The 15,618-nt window shown below is 39.0% G+C and overlaps 1 protein-coding gene across 3 annotated transcripts in view; it reads left to right on the top strand.

The window, feature by feature from the left end:
- Positions 1-4,822: 4,822 nt before the first annotated feature.
- LOC126418718 (uncharacterized HIT-like protein Synpcc7942_1390) overlaps positions 4,823-15,618 on the top strand; it is a 36,101-nt gene continuing 25,305 nt past the window's right edge. For 2 of the 3 annotated variants that reach the window (XM_050085621.1, XM_050085622.1), the window contains exon 1: positions 4,825-5,033. In XM_050085621.1, coding sequence (XP_049941578.1) covers positions 4,881-5,033 — 153 coding nt within the window. In that variant the 5' untranslated portion in view covers positions 4,825-4,880. Of the gene's footprint in view, positions 5,110-15,618 lie in introns of all 3 variants that reach the window. The other variant, XM_050085623.1, reaches the window with a different exon arrangement.

Here is a 15,618-nt window from a genome sequence, read left to right as displayed (position 1 = left end):
TAAAACTAATTTCCAAACACGTTAAGACATTTAGCCAACTGAGAGACGAGATGATCAAATCCTGTTTCGTAGAACCCAGTCAGCCGCTGACAGATCCACAACCGCAACCACTTTTGCACATCCTCACCTGACTGGAACCGTCAAAGTGAAAATCATATGGTGAACGATCCGGGATTTGCAGAGGATGTTGCAGTGTTTCCCAACAAAATCAATGAATCATGGCCTTCGTCTGATTAGCAGCATCGAGCGGGCGTTATCGTACAACTGGTTGATTCCATTCCACAGTATTCCTGAGTGTTTTGACTTTATGGTGCATCACAGTTTCTGCAAAGTGTCTTCGTAGTACAGCGCATTGGTTGTGGTTTAACGCTCGAGGAACTTTACGAGCAGAATGGCCCTGCAGTCAAAGACGGTCATCATCATCTTACCAGAACTTGTGTGAACAGCTTTGGATTTCTTCGACAGAGGAGGTGTCGGATGTTTCATCTACATCTACATACGTACACTGCAAGCCACCGTACTGTGCGTGATGGAGAGCATTCTGTACCATTACTAGTCATTTCCTTTCCTGTTCCACTCGCAAATAGAGCGAGGGAAAAACGGCTATCTATATGCACCCATATGAGTCCTAATTTATCGAATCTCATCTTCATCGTCCTTACGTGCAATATATGTTGGCGGCAGTAGAATCGTTCAGCAGTCAGCTTCAAATACCGGTTCTCTACATTTTCTCAATAGTGTTTCTCGAAAAGAATGTCACCTTCCCTCCACAGATTGCCATTTGAGTTCCCAAAGCACATCCGTAACACTTATGTGTATTCGAACCTACTGGCAACAAACCTAACAGCCCAATTTGATGTCTTCCTTCAGTCTGACCTGGTACGGATCCATACACTTGAGCAGTACTCAAGAACAGGTCGCACCAGCGTCCTATAAGCAGTATACTTCACAGGTAACCAACCACTCCTTCCTAAATTCTACCAATAAACCGAAGTCCACCATTCGTCTTTCCTGCCACCGTTCTCACATGCTCTTTCCATTTCATATCACTTTGCAGCGTTATTTTCACATATTTAAACAACTTGACTGTGTGAAGTAGGACACTAGTAAAACTGCGTACTGTAAGACCTTCGGTACACACACCATCAGATTATTTGACTTGTCTCTCTAGCGAAGTAGGCGAGTGTCAGCAATATGTCTCGTGGTCTTATCGTGGCGTGTTTATCTTCTGCCGTTAGGTCAGACGATAGAAATGCCACTTGCACGCTTAGAGTAGCAGATTGACAGTGACCAACTTTAAACAGAACTTGATTAATTTTCACACACATTTATTAAAATAATAAAGATCATAGACATTACGTAACTTGATTCTGGATGCTGTTTACAATTGACAATCTGAAGTTCCTTTGGTCTAGGCACGTTAATCTTATTCTCACATCTCTCTGATACTTGACAAAGTATCTTTTCATTTGTCTTCATGGCTATGGACAGGAATATGATAATCTTATTAGGCGCAGACTGAAACTTGACTACAGACTAATGCAGACTGTCTAATCGGAGGTCAGTACACTCGTTATAACACCTCGCGCGTTCAGGTATCACTGCGCGAGTGTGATCCGCGAGGAGAAAAGGTTCTACGTTAGCAGCAATTTCATTGGCTGCGTTACATATTAATACGCGGATCGGCGGAAGCAGAATTTGGTCCGTCTTTGTGGTAGTGCGGAGACGGACGAGCGCTGCGCCTGCGCTGTTGTGCTTAGCGGGGCGCGCTCTAGTGGGAAAGTTGTGTACGCGCTGACTGCGCGGGACTATGTACACAACAGAACATTACAGGTTTTTTCTTCCTATTCATCCCCATTAATTTACATTTTTCCACATTCAGAGCTAATTGCCATTCATCACACCAACTGGAAATGTTGTCTAAGTCGTCCTGTATCTTCCTACAGTCACTAATCTTCGACACCTTACCGCAAACCACAGCATCATCAGCAAACAACAGCAGATTGCTACCCACCCTGGCCGCCAAATCTTTTATGTACATAGAGAACAACAGCGGCTCTATCACACTTCCCTGTGACACACCTGACGATATCCTCGTCTCTGATGAACACTCGCCATCGGGGACAACACACTGGGTTCTATTACTTAGGATGTCTCCGAGCCACTCGCATACCTGTGAACTTATTTCATATGCTCGTATCTTTGCAAACAGCCTGCAGTGGGGCACCGTGTTAAATACTTTGTGGAAATCTGGAAATATGAAATCTGCCTATCGCCCTTCATCCATAGTTCCTCAGTTGACTTTGCCATTTGCTCTAGGGCTCGAAATGGTAGCAACACGTAAGATCATGATTACCTTCTTTCTCGACTGCAGGGGTCCTCTACTCGTCGAGTTCCTTGATAAGATTTCAAAGTAGCCAATGACTGGCAGTTTGCTTTAAATATTCAGAACTGTGAGATTGTGGACTTTACAAAATGAAAATGTAGTATCCTGTAACTACAGTTTTAACAATTCACAACTGGAATTGGCAACTCATAGCTGTGTGTAACATTTTGTAACGGTATGGAATGGAACGATCACCTAGGTTAAGTTGTAAGCAAAGTAGGTGATAGGCTTCGATTCCTCGGTACAATACTAGAAGAACACATTCAGTCAACAAAGGAGCTTGCTTACAAAACCCTCATGCGACTCATCCTAGAAGATTGCTCAGGTGTGAGAATCCGTATCAAAGAAGATTGCCGCGCGGGATTAGCCCAGCCGTTTAAGGCGCTGCAGTCATTGACTGTGCGGCTGGTCCCGGCGGAGGTTCGAGTCCTCCCTCGGGCATGGGTGTGTGTGTTTGTCCTTAGGATAATTTAGGTTAAGTAGTGTGAAAGCTTCGGGAATGATGACCTTGGCAGTTAAGTCCCATAAGATTTCACACGCATTTTTTGAAAGAAGATTAACAGCGAATATTGGACATTCATAGAGAATGACAGCACTAATAGTCACAGGTTTGTTTGACCCGTATGAGAGTGCCACGGAGAGGCTAAAAAAAAAAAAAAAAACTGAACTAGCAGACACTTGAAGACTAACGCAAACTATCCTGATAAAGCGGAATTAGTTTTAAGAAGTAGCTTTAAGTGATGAATCTAGGAATGTACCGAAACCCCCTACGACCTCTCCCACAAGGGGTCGCGAGGACAAGATTATGTTAATTGCAGTACGCGCAGAGGCATTAAAATTCTTCCCATGCTCCATACTGATTGGAATGGGAAAAAGCCCTAATAACTAGCTCGATTGGGAATACGACAGCCTAAGTCGCCCGTCGAAGTTCCTTCTGCTATGCACTTCTCAGTGGTTTGCAGGGTATCGATGTAGAGAACAAGCTTATCAATTCTGTCTTCGGATCATGTCACTCCCGTTCAAATAAATGAAAACAATGATTTCATGTTCTGCCTAACCGAATCGCAAACTTACAATTAATACAACTCTGGCGGCACTTATCGAGTTTAGAGGGACAAAATTTTCGGAAATATTTAATCTCACTTTTTGATCAGACTATGTTGATCTCGAAGATGTTATTCATTTTCATCCCCGATAAAAACTTTTTAATATATCGAGACAAAAAACATTTTTAATGAAAAATTTTTTTCTCATTTTTTACCGGACCACGAATATGTTATTTGCAAACATCATTCAAGCTAAATCCTAGCACATCAAAGCACTTGGATAAAATCGCCTCATTCAGTTTACACTAAAGTCAAATAACAGTGTAATTAAGTATTAGTTCGGTTTGTTCTACTAACTCGTAATGACTAGAATTTTCCCTGATTTGACCGAATTTCGTATGGTAAATTTGTTCGACGTTTGCCGTGATAGTGATTCAGCTATTGAATGGGCTTTCGGTCATGGTTTGCTGTAACGTGAGATGTTCTGTGAAGATGGGACGATTCGTTGGCGGTGCGAATAAAATGTTCTTAGAACGCAAGCAATCTGCCGACGGTCGTATTTGGCGCTGCTCGGGTGTCCCCCTAAACTCGATAAGTGCCACTCTGGCATTTATGTGAGGTGATAATCACTACGTTTGCATGCGACACGTCTTCCGAAAGACAAAAACCGAATTTCGGAAGCCGTTTTTCGCTGTCATGTTTACATATGAAGATCTGAAGCGGATTTGCTAGCCCAGTTCAATATGGCATCTGAAAAACAGCTGTTATACCGTTTCTAATTTAATCACCACAATCGCTATTTCTCTTCACTTAAATACTAGTGGTAGGCAGTTTCATGTTTCTGTCTCATATTTCTGCTTCAGTGCATAATAAGTCACCCCGTTCATACTGGTCCAATATCTTAAAAACAAGACGTAACCTTGCAATCCGAGCACTTTCCAAAAACAGTTGTGCGTTTACGTGAGAGCGAAAATCGATTGTGGAAGTTGGAAACCGGCAGCACAATCTAGACTGTGAATAGATTCTGGAGTGTTTATATGATCAACCAAAAATGTATTGTGAAATCTGTTTACGGGAACCCCATGTGAATATAGTGATATGCCTCACTTATTTAAAAGTTACCTCATTGAAAAAGGAGAGATAGACAGTAGTAGAATGTCACATCGAGATGTAGACACAGTCTGCTAAACCTTCTGTCTATCGATTATTATCGCTGAAGTGTCAACATTGAACATTAGATTTGAGAGTGAAATATTCAAATGTTGCAGTAACACAGGGAATCAGTGCAACGAATAAAAGTAACTTTAATTATTCTGATATCTAATGTATTTGTATACATAGTTTTCTTCAAAGTACTCACTATTATTTCTTTGTAAAAGAGTTGTCAAGGTCGAAACCCTTATCTGCCGCTGCACAGTTGTAAATAAAACACGATTGAAAAGGCGTGCATGTTTTGCAGATACACCTCCGCGGGAGGAAATATGATCAGAAGTTGTTTCATACGACGTTTTCTTATTCAACAATGGAAGCAGCGTAGACTGTTTGACACAGCAGTCGTTTTAAACAGAAACAATTGCAGTAGCATCAACTATTGTTTCTTGGTACGGGATTATATGTTGTATTGACAGGAGCGAATTTCGAGATTAATATTGCTAAACCATGTCTGATGTTGTTACGGTATGATTTATTTACAGTATAAATTTGTGAATTTGAAGGCGAAAATTACAAAGTGCTGTTTTTGTGATGGACTGCTTTATTTTCTAGCTACTTAGTAAGCTATTGCTGTTATACAATAAGTGTGGCGAAGGAAGAAATCGTTTCCGCACTAACGATTGTACATTTTCAGTTGTTTCCGTAGGAAATGAAGTATTTGTTATCTTTCATGAAGTACAATAGGCTTTCTTTTTATGGGGGTAGCTATTAATAATTAGTGTTTTAATTGCCATAGATGCGGGAAGTTGAACATCGTAAAAGTGTGTCCCTAAAAGCCTTGACTGATTTCCAATTACATTCTTCCCCAGGCCATGGATATACTGTTCAGCGTCTTCGACGTTGACGGGAATCCGTCCATTCTGCATTTAGTAACTGTAGTACAATAGCTGTAATGCGAAATAAGTTTTGAGAACAGTTTGAATCGTGTGAATCTATTTTAGCGCAATTATCGACAGTTGTATTCACGCGGTAAATGATTGGGCAATAGTTTGAACTGTATTAGCAATAGAAACATTTTAGAAATAGACCTCTCATTTTCTGTGCTAAATTTATTACTGTCGAACAAAGTTGACCTTGGATTATTCTTGTGTAATGCAGCTATTTATTGTAAAGTATTATTTGAAGAAAACAACTAATATAAAGTCAGACACTGGCAGATATCAGTCGTCCATAAATCTAGGTAACAGTATATGTTTCTAAATAATGCAATGGAATTTGATGATACCGCAGTAAATTAGTTACAGGTGGAACTTGTCTCTATATACAAAATTCTGTGGTTAAAAATGTACAGTTTGTACAATTGTGTTAGTGATAAGTCTTGTGCAGTATGAGTGTAATTACTTTAGTCTGTAGTTCAGTGGGAATATATTGATAAACTGCAATTTAATGCTTTAGGGCTTTCAAATCGTATGTGCAGACATGAAAATGAAGATAGCCCAAATGTTCATATATTATTTCACTCTCAGAAATATGTCAAATGTTTCATTGGCAAACACTGTTGTTACTAGTTTTGTTGCTGGAATTTACTCACAAAATTGTTACAGAACATCATTCAGAAATCACTCTGAATTGACTACAGTGCTGAATAGCCATTTAAGCTGTAGGGCCTGTTCTTCCCATGCCCTTTCTCTAAGTGGCACTAGAAAAATGCTTGTCATTTGATGAATAATGCAACAAACAGAAATAAATTTACTTGAGAGATTATGTAATTTGTTGTGTAATGTATCTTTTACTTAAGAAGATAGATTCCTAGCTAAGGATATCACTTACTGTGCCAGTTTTCTTTCATTGCTCACACTGATCCCTGTAGAAACTGCAAAACCACCACATGGTGGGCAGGAAGTTTTGTTGGAAAGAGCTGAGCCTTCAGTAGCCAATGAGTACAATGACAAATGGTAATGAGTGTGTTGACTAAAACTCTGTAAACTGAGGAGAATGCATTGTTAGATTCTTTCAGTTCCTGTTATTCTGGGAAAATGATTGGTCACATATATCAGTAGATATATTACACTTATCAAAAAACCTAGGAAAACCTCTGAAATTGAGCAGGCACACGCTGAAGGTTTTAAGTTTTATAGTGTTGTGGAACTAATGAGAGTGCTGAGGGTGTGGCAGTATAGGTGCATAATAAGTAAAGTTACAAGCTGTAGATGATAATGAGTACTGCGCTTCAAACAGTTGTTTTCAAAAATGTTCCCCATTAATGATCTAAAAAATAAGTTATTGGTAGTCCTGTAAGTGGAAAGTGCCTCACTGTGCCTCAGTGATCAGCGCATAGGCTACCATGCAGGGACCCAGGTTCAATTCCAAGTACTATCCACTGAGTGAGGTGGCGCAGTGGTTAACATACTGGATTCACATTTGGGAAGACGGCAGTTCAAATCCCAGTCTAGCCATCCAGATTTAGGTTTCCTGTGATTTGCCTAAATTGCACCATGCAAATATCAGGATGGTTCTTCTGAAGAGCGCACGGCCATTTTTCTTCCCCCATACTTTTGTAATCTGAGCTTGTGTTCCATCTAATGACTGCACTGTCGATGGGACAATAAACTCTTTTCAGTACTACCAGGGATTTTCATTGTTATGGGGACTGGAATGAGGTCCTCTTAGCGTCATGATGCCAATTGAGGAACTACTTCAATGAGAAGTGATAGGTCTGGTCTGGAAAGTTGACTACTGGCAGGAGAGTGATGTGCAGACCCCATGCCCCTCTATATTACTTCCAAATTATGCCATTTGACAGAGGATGGTACGGGCAGGGATCGCAGGGGTTGGATCACAGAGTTAGTTTAGTTTGTTGATATCTGGAAAAACCAATAACAAGAAATGTTTTCAAAGTGTACGAGACTGCTAGAGAGAGTATTGAAACAATTTAATAGAAATAATTTGAAAAGACTGATTTAATGTCAATTCGACTGTTCTCTACAGCACTGTCTTTGATTTTGTTCAAAGATGGTGTACAGGTATGCCACACGATAAAAGCTAGCTATATAAATTTCTAGCCCACATATTTTAATACTTCAGGAGTACCTAGCTCTTCAGTGAAGGGTGACTGAAAGTTCCAGTGACATTTTCCCACAAAACATGGCAAGGTGGTTTTACTGTTTTAATTGAACACATTATGTAAGTTTTATATTATTTTGTTTGCTACTTTTGTCCCAAATGGTACTTGCATTTATCAATAAATTGTTGTCTCAATAAAATTACTCCTAAGTGTAAGTAGCTTGATTTGCTTTACATAGTTGATTTAGGAGTTACAAGAGATTTTCTGTGACCTTCTCACGTTCTCTGTGATTGGATACACCTGAAAATTTTCAGCTTTGGAAGTTCAGAAATTATGTTGGGTGGGTGGAATTGTGGCAACCCACAAGTTTCTATGTATGTACCCAGTGCTTGATTTGTGGCAGTGCACACTGGTATGCCATACCAGTATCTGATGAAAAAACAGCATTAAAACAACATTTTAAGACGTCTAAATTTCAAACAAACATCCCTGGAAGTTCACACATATTAAGCTATCCAGACACCATCAAATCGATAGTTTCATTGATTCAGAGGAAAGAGGGTAACTTATAAAAGAAAGTCTGTACTAATTACAAATAATAAAGGCTGAAAAATGTAAGTTGTATGTCATTCACTAGTGGATCTTAAAGTGTAAAATTACTTAGTGGCCAGAAGGACAGCTATTTGCAGTGGGATCATCACACCAATAAGCTGTCGGAGAGACATGTTTTTGCTTGTGTTCTGTCATTTCATTCATCCTGACCACTAGGCAAAGGTGTAAATTTGTGGGGGTCATAGCTTGGTGACCTTTCTTTCTGGTGCCACTTGGGCAACTTGCATGTCGTTAGTGAAGCTTTATTGGATGACTGTGATGAGTGTATTGTCGTCGTCGGTGATGGTGAAAGAAGAGATACCGTGAAACCTAGTGCTAACACATATAGCATACTAAAAGAAACAAATTTTTCATTTTATGTTCTATTATGACACTGCACAATAATAATATGTTTTTGCAAGTTCGGTCAGGACATTCTAAAGTCTTCTGACCAAATGTTTCTTGTCATAAGCTACTAACTTCAGTTCATGAAGTGTCAAGACTGTCAATTTAAGATGCAGGATTTTCAACCAAGCAGGTTGTGTCCGTATTTTCAAGGAACTTTGTTTTATTACAGTTACATGCTAACACATTTAGGTACACTTTAATTTTATTTGTGATGAATAATTAATTCTGCTACTCAACATTTTTGGTATATAAACAAACTCAATTTAGCTGGCCTGTACAAAAATAATTCTCATATGGGTGTTGCATTTCTCTCCAGGATACTGACTGAAGTTCTTCATTCTAATGCAAAATACTCAATAAACTGCTCACCAATATAATATAGGAAATTGGAAATCACTGGAAATTAAAAAAAAAATAATCATATGTTAACAGGCATTGATAAATAAATTCTTCAGTAACTTCTGGGTTTCTAAGTCCTGTTCTGCACTGCATTTAAGAATGTTAATTGAAAATAAACTTCCATTTAAACAATTACATAATATCTATTACTCTTCAGGATTCATCAGTAGATTTACATAAATGTGGAGTAAATAATAATAATAATAATAATAAACAAGCGTAACTGAATACTCTGAGTGGAGAAGATGCAACTTTTCTGCTATTGTAAGATGATAAGGTGCAGCCTTTACAAGTTTAAATATAGTAAGACAAATGTTCTTAAGGCATACACAGTTTTTTACACTCTGTGAAAGTGCTGGATTTGGAATTTGGTTGTCCTGGTATCAACATCATTAGTGTCTGCACAGATAATAAAATAGAGGGACAGTTCCCAGCTAAGGAGGTGGCTGCCTTATTAGTAGATTAGTGGCTGCCTTATTAGTAGATAAACCACATTCAAAAATTGCCACACTGAAAGCAGTAAGCCACAAATAGGCAAGCTGGGAGGTCCTTCAGAGGAGGAAGTCCTAAGCTGTTATGCAGTACTGTCCAATATGGTCTTAAGAAGACTTCATCATTTCTTGGTTGTGAAAAATCACATTACCTCCCCCCCCCCCCCCCTCCCCTTTTACAGGACGTTGTTTCCATCAAACACCTCTCAGTCATTCAGTCTCCAATTGGTGCTTAATAGACTCCCCTAAGCATAACAGTATTGCATCTTGTAGAAGAGGGGACACTGTAAGTCTACCAAGGGCACAAAGGAATCCCTGTCAGATTCTACATAGAATTTGAAACTGATTTAGCCCATTTTTGACAGTTTTATACCATATGTCCTTTGAACAAAACACTGTACTCACTAGTTTGAAGAAAGCACTTGTTGCACCTGTCAGCAAATTCTGAATCTTGGAGCACATTCTACACTCAAATGTAATGAGGCATCTGAAACACACCAACCAGCATGGAATTCGAAAACATCGGTCATACGAAACCCAGCTGATGCTTTTCTCACAACATCCTTAAAACTGTGGATCAGGACATGTCGTCGTGAAAGTATGATAGTGTGGGGTATTGTGAAAGTATGATAGTGTGGGGTATCAAGCAAAATTTTTTACTGTATTGAGGATTTTTTTGATTTGGGGAACACATTGTGCTATCTTGAATGGAGAATCATCAATAGTTGTAGAAGTAACTTCAAGTATGCTCCAGGGAAGTATGTTAGGGCTCTTGCTATTGTATATTATTGACCATGTAAACAATATTAATACAGTAGTAATCTTAAAAACCTTTTGCAGATGATACAGTTATCTATAATGAAATACTGTCCTATAAAATCTGTAAATTCAGTTAGCTCTTTGTTAGACTTTAAAATAGTGCAAAGATTGGCAGCTTGCTTTAATGTTTAAAAATGTGCACTCCACAAAACAAAAAAAATGAAGTTTTATATTACTACAATATCGAATTGCAAATTTAACCAGCCAACTCTACCAATACCTTTGTGTAACAATTTACTGGGATATGAAATAGAATAATCATGTAGGTTCAGTCATAGATAAAAGCAGGTGGCAGACTTTGATTCATTGGTGGGATATTAGAAAATACAGTTGGTCTCAGTTTTGAGGGATAACTATTTGGACAATGGTGGGGGAAGGCAATTGCACATCTCCCTTCATTCCATCGGTGACCCCATTTCTGTAGCCAACACGGTTTGGATGAGAGCACTCATGGCTTTGCCGTACGTACATGTTTTGAAAACAAGTGATTGCAACTCAAAGAGCTTTTCGGTGATGGTTCAACAATACCTTCCTAATGTGAACACAATTCGGTTGAGGCTTCTGCAGTTGAAGGAAACTAAAGAAGAGATACACATGGCCAATGCAGATCCATCAGAACACCAGAAAATGTGCATTGGTGAGAGCAGTGGTTGAGCAATCGCTGAGACATTCCACTTGAAGGCATGCTATTGCATTGAGGATTTCAGACTGCAGTTAGAAGAGGAGTCTGCAGTTTGATTTGAATTTAACCAAGCCCGTGCCAGCTGCCAGAATCTGAATGAACAAATGCTTGCAGTTTGATTTGAATTTAACCAAGCCCATGCCAGCTGCCTGAATCTGAATGAGCAAATGCTTGCACAGATCTCTTCGGAGACAGCTTTTGTCAGTAGTGACAGGCACATTTTCATCTCGGTGGTATTGTGAATAAACAGAATTTTCCTTTCTGGACTGAGAATAACTCCCAAGTTGTTCATGAAAGACCACTACATTCCCCTAAACCAGTATCACAGCTGTATCACAGTTTGATGAGATAGGCCTTTACTTTTTTGAGGAGGAAGACATGACTGTGACTTCTGGAAGTTTACATTACGTTGCATTGCAAGATTTTCTGCAAGCCAGATTGGAAGAAATTGTTGAAGGAGCAGGATTAGGTGACTTGTCGTGGCAAGAGAATGGTGTCTCAGCTCACACTGCCCAAAATTCATTTAATGTTTTGTTAGAAGAGTTTTTGGGACTTTGGTCCCTTTGAGGAGTAATGGGGGATGGTCTGCGCAGTCACCAGATTTGACCATTTGTGACTTCTTTCTTTGGAGATATCAGAAGGAAAATGTGTTTAAATGTTGCTGTCACACCAATATGTATAAACAGACAATATAGCGATATATCTCGGAAAGTGTATTGCTGCCAACACCCACCATCCTTAGGACATTATTTTTGGCATTGAGTGAGTATAAAATAGTATGAACTGCCAATTTCGAAATTAAAAGCATTTTTTTCTCTATATACACCAATTTTTTTTTTAAATTGCTCAATTGGTTCTGCCACACCCTGTACAAACCCTATGTGTTCCTCCCACAGGTCTCGAAAATACAAGATTAGACTAATTACAGCTCACACATCAGCATTTGAGCAATTGTTCATCCTACACTTCTTGTATATGGAACGGGAAGAAGCCCTAATGTTGTGAAGCACTCTCTTTAGTGCACATCATAGTGATTAGCGTAGTAGGCCTACAGATGTAGGTGTAGGTCCAGTTCAGGTACCCCTTTGGCTGCAACATATGGTGAATCGTCCATTTTGTTTCTCACTTGCCCTGGTAAATAACAGAATAAGATTATTGCATCTGAAAGTGGAGAATGACATTCTGGATGTTGTGGAGAGCTTTATTTGCAATGCACATATACTGACTACCCTGTATTGGATCCAGGGTATCTCTGTAGATCAAGATTTTGTGTGCACACGATTACGTCTCGTCTGGTGTCATGCTGTGAGGACCACATAGGTTACAGTGAGAAACACTAAAATCTTTCCTTGCACAGAGCCATAAGACACAATTTAGGGTGTCCAGTAATTTTATAGTATCAGCAAACACCACTGTAAAATCGTGATGTCCATTACAAGTATTAGAAATTTATCACAAAACTGTAACCTTGAGTATGAAGTGGATTAAACTTCATGTGTCTGTAATCATCCTGGGTCTCATTAACAAGTAAAACGCAGTCTTATTCCCAGTGTACTTCTACGCATTTACATTTTCTATACCTACGTCTGTAAGACACTGTTTCATACACAAAATGTCCAAATGACATTTTTTGCTTTGAAGTGAGTGCGTAGTCTGCACGTACGGAGGTGGGCTGAGGAAAGACGAGAGATTGTGGTAGCAACTTAATATTATACATATGTTGCACAATAGGAAACTTCCGCCAAATAGTGATGATGGTTAGGGAACACAGACTTGTTACAGGCCTGGTTTTGTAATAGCTAGTCGCTAATCTGATGCCTTTATGACACATAGAGTCTTGAATTTTCTTTTAAAAGGATCTTCCTGTTACATTCATTCTGAGACTGAATGGATCTGTTGTAGAACTATAACAGCATATATCTTTTATCCACTTCAAGGCCTTGAAATTTTGAAGTATTGAGAATGTTGAAGGTGGCTTGTACTTTTAAGATTGCTCATATTGAACTGCCAGCACTTCAAATATGAAGTGCAGCAACCTGACTGACTCCTTATTTTCAAGTTGCCTTAAAAGAGGGCATTGTTGATAAAGATAGTGTGTTGGGAGAATAGAAAAGTCATACACAAATGAAGATCATTACACAAAGTTTCACATTGTGGACAGTAAGCTACAGCTGTCTGCTGAAAACAGGCAGGGTAGTATGTAAAGGGATTGGGAAGCATGTTCCTGTCTTCATATCAAAACTAGTGTTGGTTGACAATGAACTGTAGGAAACTGGGAAGCTAGCCTTGAAAATTCCTTTGTGTAATTGATTAATGATGCCATCCTTCCAAGTAGTAGTGCATGTCTGTTGACTGCTGGAAACAACTTCTTATTTATTGTTAAGTCTACATCAGTGCTCCATGGTACGGTCTGTGGGAAAGGAGACACAGTGTACCAGTAATAACTGTGGGAAGGATACATAATGTACCTATATTAATTGTATCTATATCTGTGCTCAACAAGCCACAGTATGGTCTGTGGGAAAGGATACGTAATGTACCAGTATAATCTCCGCTCCCCCTTTCCTGTTCCTTTCATGTTTGGTATGTGGGGAATAAAGACTGTTGGCACACTTCTGATGAGCCTAAATGTATGTAATATTTATGTTGTGGCCTCTATGGAAGATGTATATCGCAGGAAGTAGTATGTTTTTTTGTCTTGCTTTAGAATGTTGGTGCTAGAAATTTTGTAAGGCTCTCCATTATTCAAAGTGACTGTCTTTTAGGAGGTTGTTGAGCATCTCTGACACTCTTGTGCTTACAAAACAAACCCATAATGAGTTGAACAGCTGTTCTCGGAAACTTTTGTGGCTCTTCTGTTAATCCAATTGTGTGGCAGTCACAGGCTAGTGAACTATATCGAAGAATTCGGCGAATGAGGCTTCTAGAAGCAATCACTTTTGAATGTAAATTACACTTAGGTAGGATTTTCAGACATGCTTAGAGAAATGTCACAATTTCAGGACACTGCATTGGAAGAGGGGGAGCAGAAGATGAACTTCATCACCAGTGGCCTCCCAGGTCACCAGACCTCACTCCATGTGATTTTCGTCTGTGGGGTTACGTAAATTGCATTTTTATCCCACCAATGCCTCACACTCTTGAAACTGTGACATCACATTGTTGAAGCTGTGAATTTGGTGAAGAGAGACCAGCTGCTTCATGTGTGTCAGGAAATGAGTCACCGTTTTTGTATTTGTCATGTAACACATGGTGCTCACATTGATTGCATAAAAATTTGAATTTTTCACCTTCCAGGACTGTTGGAATTGTGTTTCTGTCTTTTGTAGTTTGGAAGCAATAAATGTTTGAAATATGTTCCTTCTTTTTGAATAGCTCTGTACCATTTGAAAGAAGCTGCATAAATATTCAGTCGGATTTTGATAAGATTTCAAAGTGGTGCAGAGATTGACAACTTGCTCTAGATGTTCAGAAATGCAAAATTTTGCACTTTACAAAACGAAAAAAATGTAGAATGCTATGACTGTAATATCAGTGAGTCACTGTTGGAATCAGTCAATTCATACAAATACCTGGGTCTAACACTTTTTAGGGATATGAAATGGAAAGATCACATTGGTTCAGTCGTGGGGGTGAAGCAGGTGGTAGACTTTGGTTTATTGGTAGAATACTGGGGAAGTGCAATCAATCTACAAAGGAGATAGCTTACAAATAACTCATGTGACCAGTTCTAGAATATTGCTCAAGTGTGTGGGACCCGTACCAGATAAGGAACAGGACATATTGAATGTATGCAGAGAAGGACAGCAGAAATGGTCACAGGTTTGTTTAATCTGTGGGAGAATGTCACAGAGACACTGAAGGAACTGAACTAGTTAAAAGACTCTTCAAGGTAGATAAACTATACCAAAAAAGTCCGTTAACAAAGTTTCAAGAACTGGCTTTAAATGATGACAAGGAGTATACTAAAACCCCCTACATGTTGCTCTCATAGGGATCGTTAGGGTAAGATTAGAATAATTACTTCACACACAGAGGCATTCTAACGATCATTCTTTCTGCGCTCCATATTTGAATGTAACAGGAAGAAACCCCTATAACTTGTACAGTGGAATGTACCCTCTGCCATGCACCTCACAATGGTTTGCAGAGTATAGACGTAGATATAATGATAAACTGAATGCAATTTGGGCTACCTAAGAGTAACTGCAACATACTGCAATCAGCCATTGGTGAGCACTTGTTGATGCATTGCATGTTACAAGCCACTTTGAATAATAAGTATAAGCAAAGTCAAGACGCCAGTAAAATATTTCTCAGGACATTGTAAGGAATATTTATGATGAAAGGCTTTGGTTTCAGATTCCAATATTGTTAGAAGGTAAGCACCATATAACTATGAAACTCAATTAAGTATTTGTAATCAGGCTCTCCATGTTACATTTGTGCTATGTACATTGTCAGTAGAATTATTTTTGGCATTTTGTATGGATGAGAAAATATAACTGTCTGGTATCTAACTGTAAGAAAGGGGAAATATACAGATAAGTGCTTTCCTTTAATAGAACTGCAAGTTTTCT

This window comes from Schistocerca serialis, chromosome 9, assembly GCF_023864345.2.
Source record: "Schistocerca serialis cubense isolate TAMUIC-IGC-003099 chromosome 9, iqSchSeri2.2, whole genome shotgun sequence".
Classification (NCBI taxonomy): domain Eukaryota; kingdom Metazoa; phylum Arthropoda; class Insecta; order Orthoptera; family Acrididae; genus Schistocerca; species Schistocerca serialis.
This window is presented reverse-complemented; position numbering and strand designations above follow the sequence as displayed.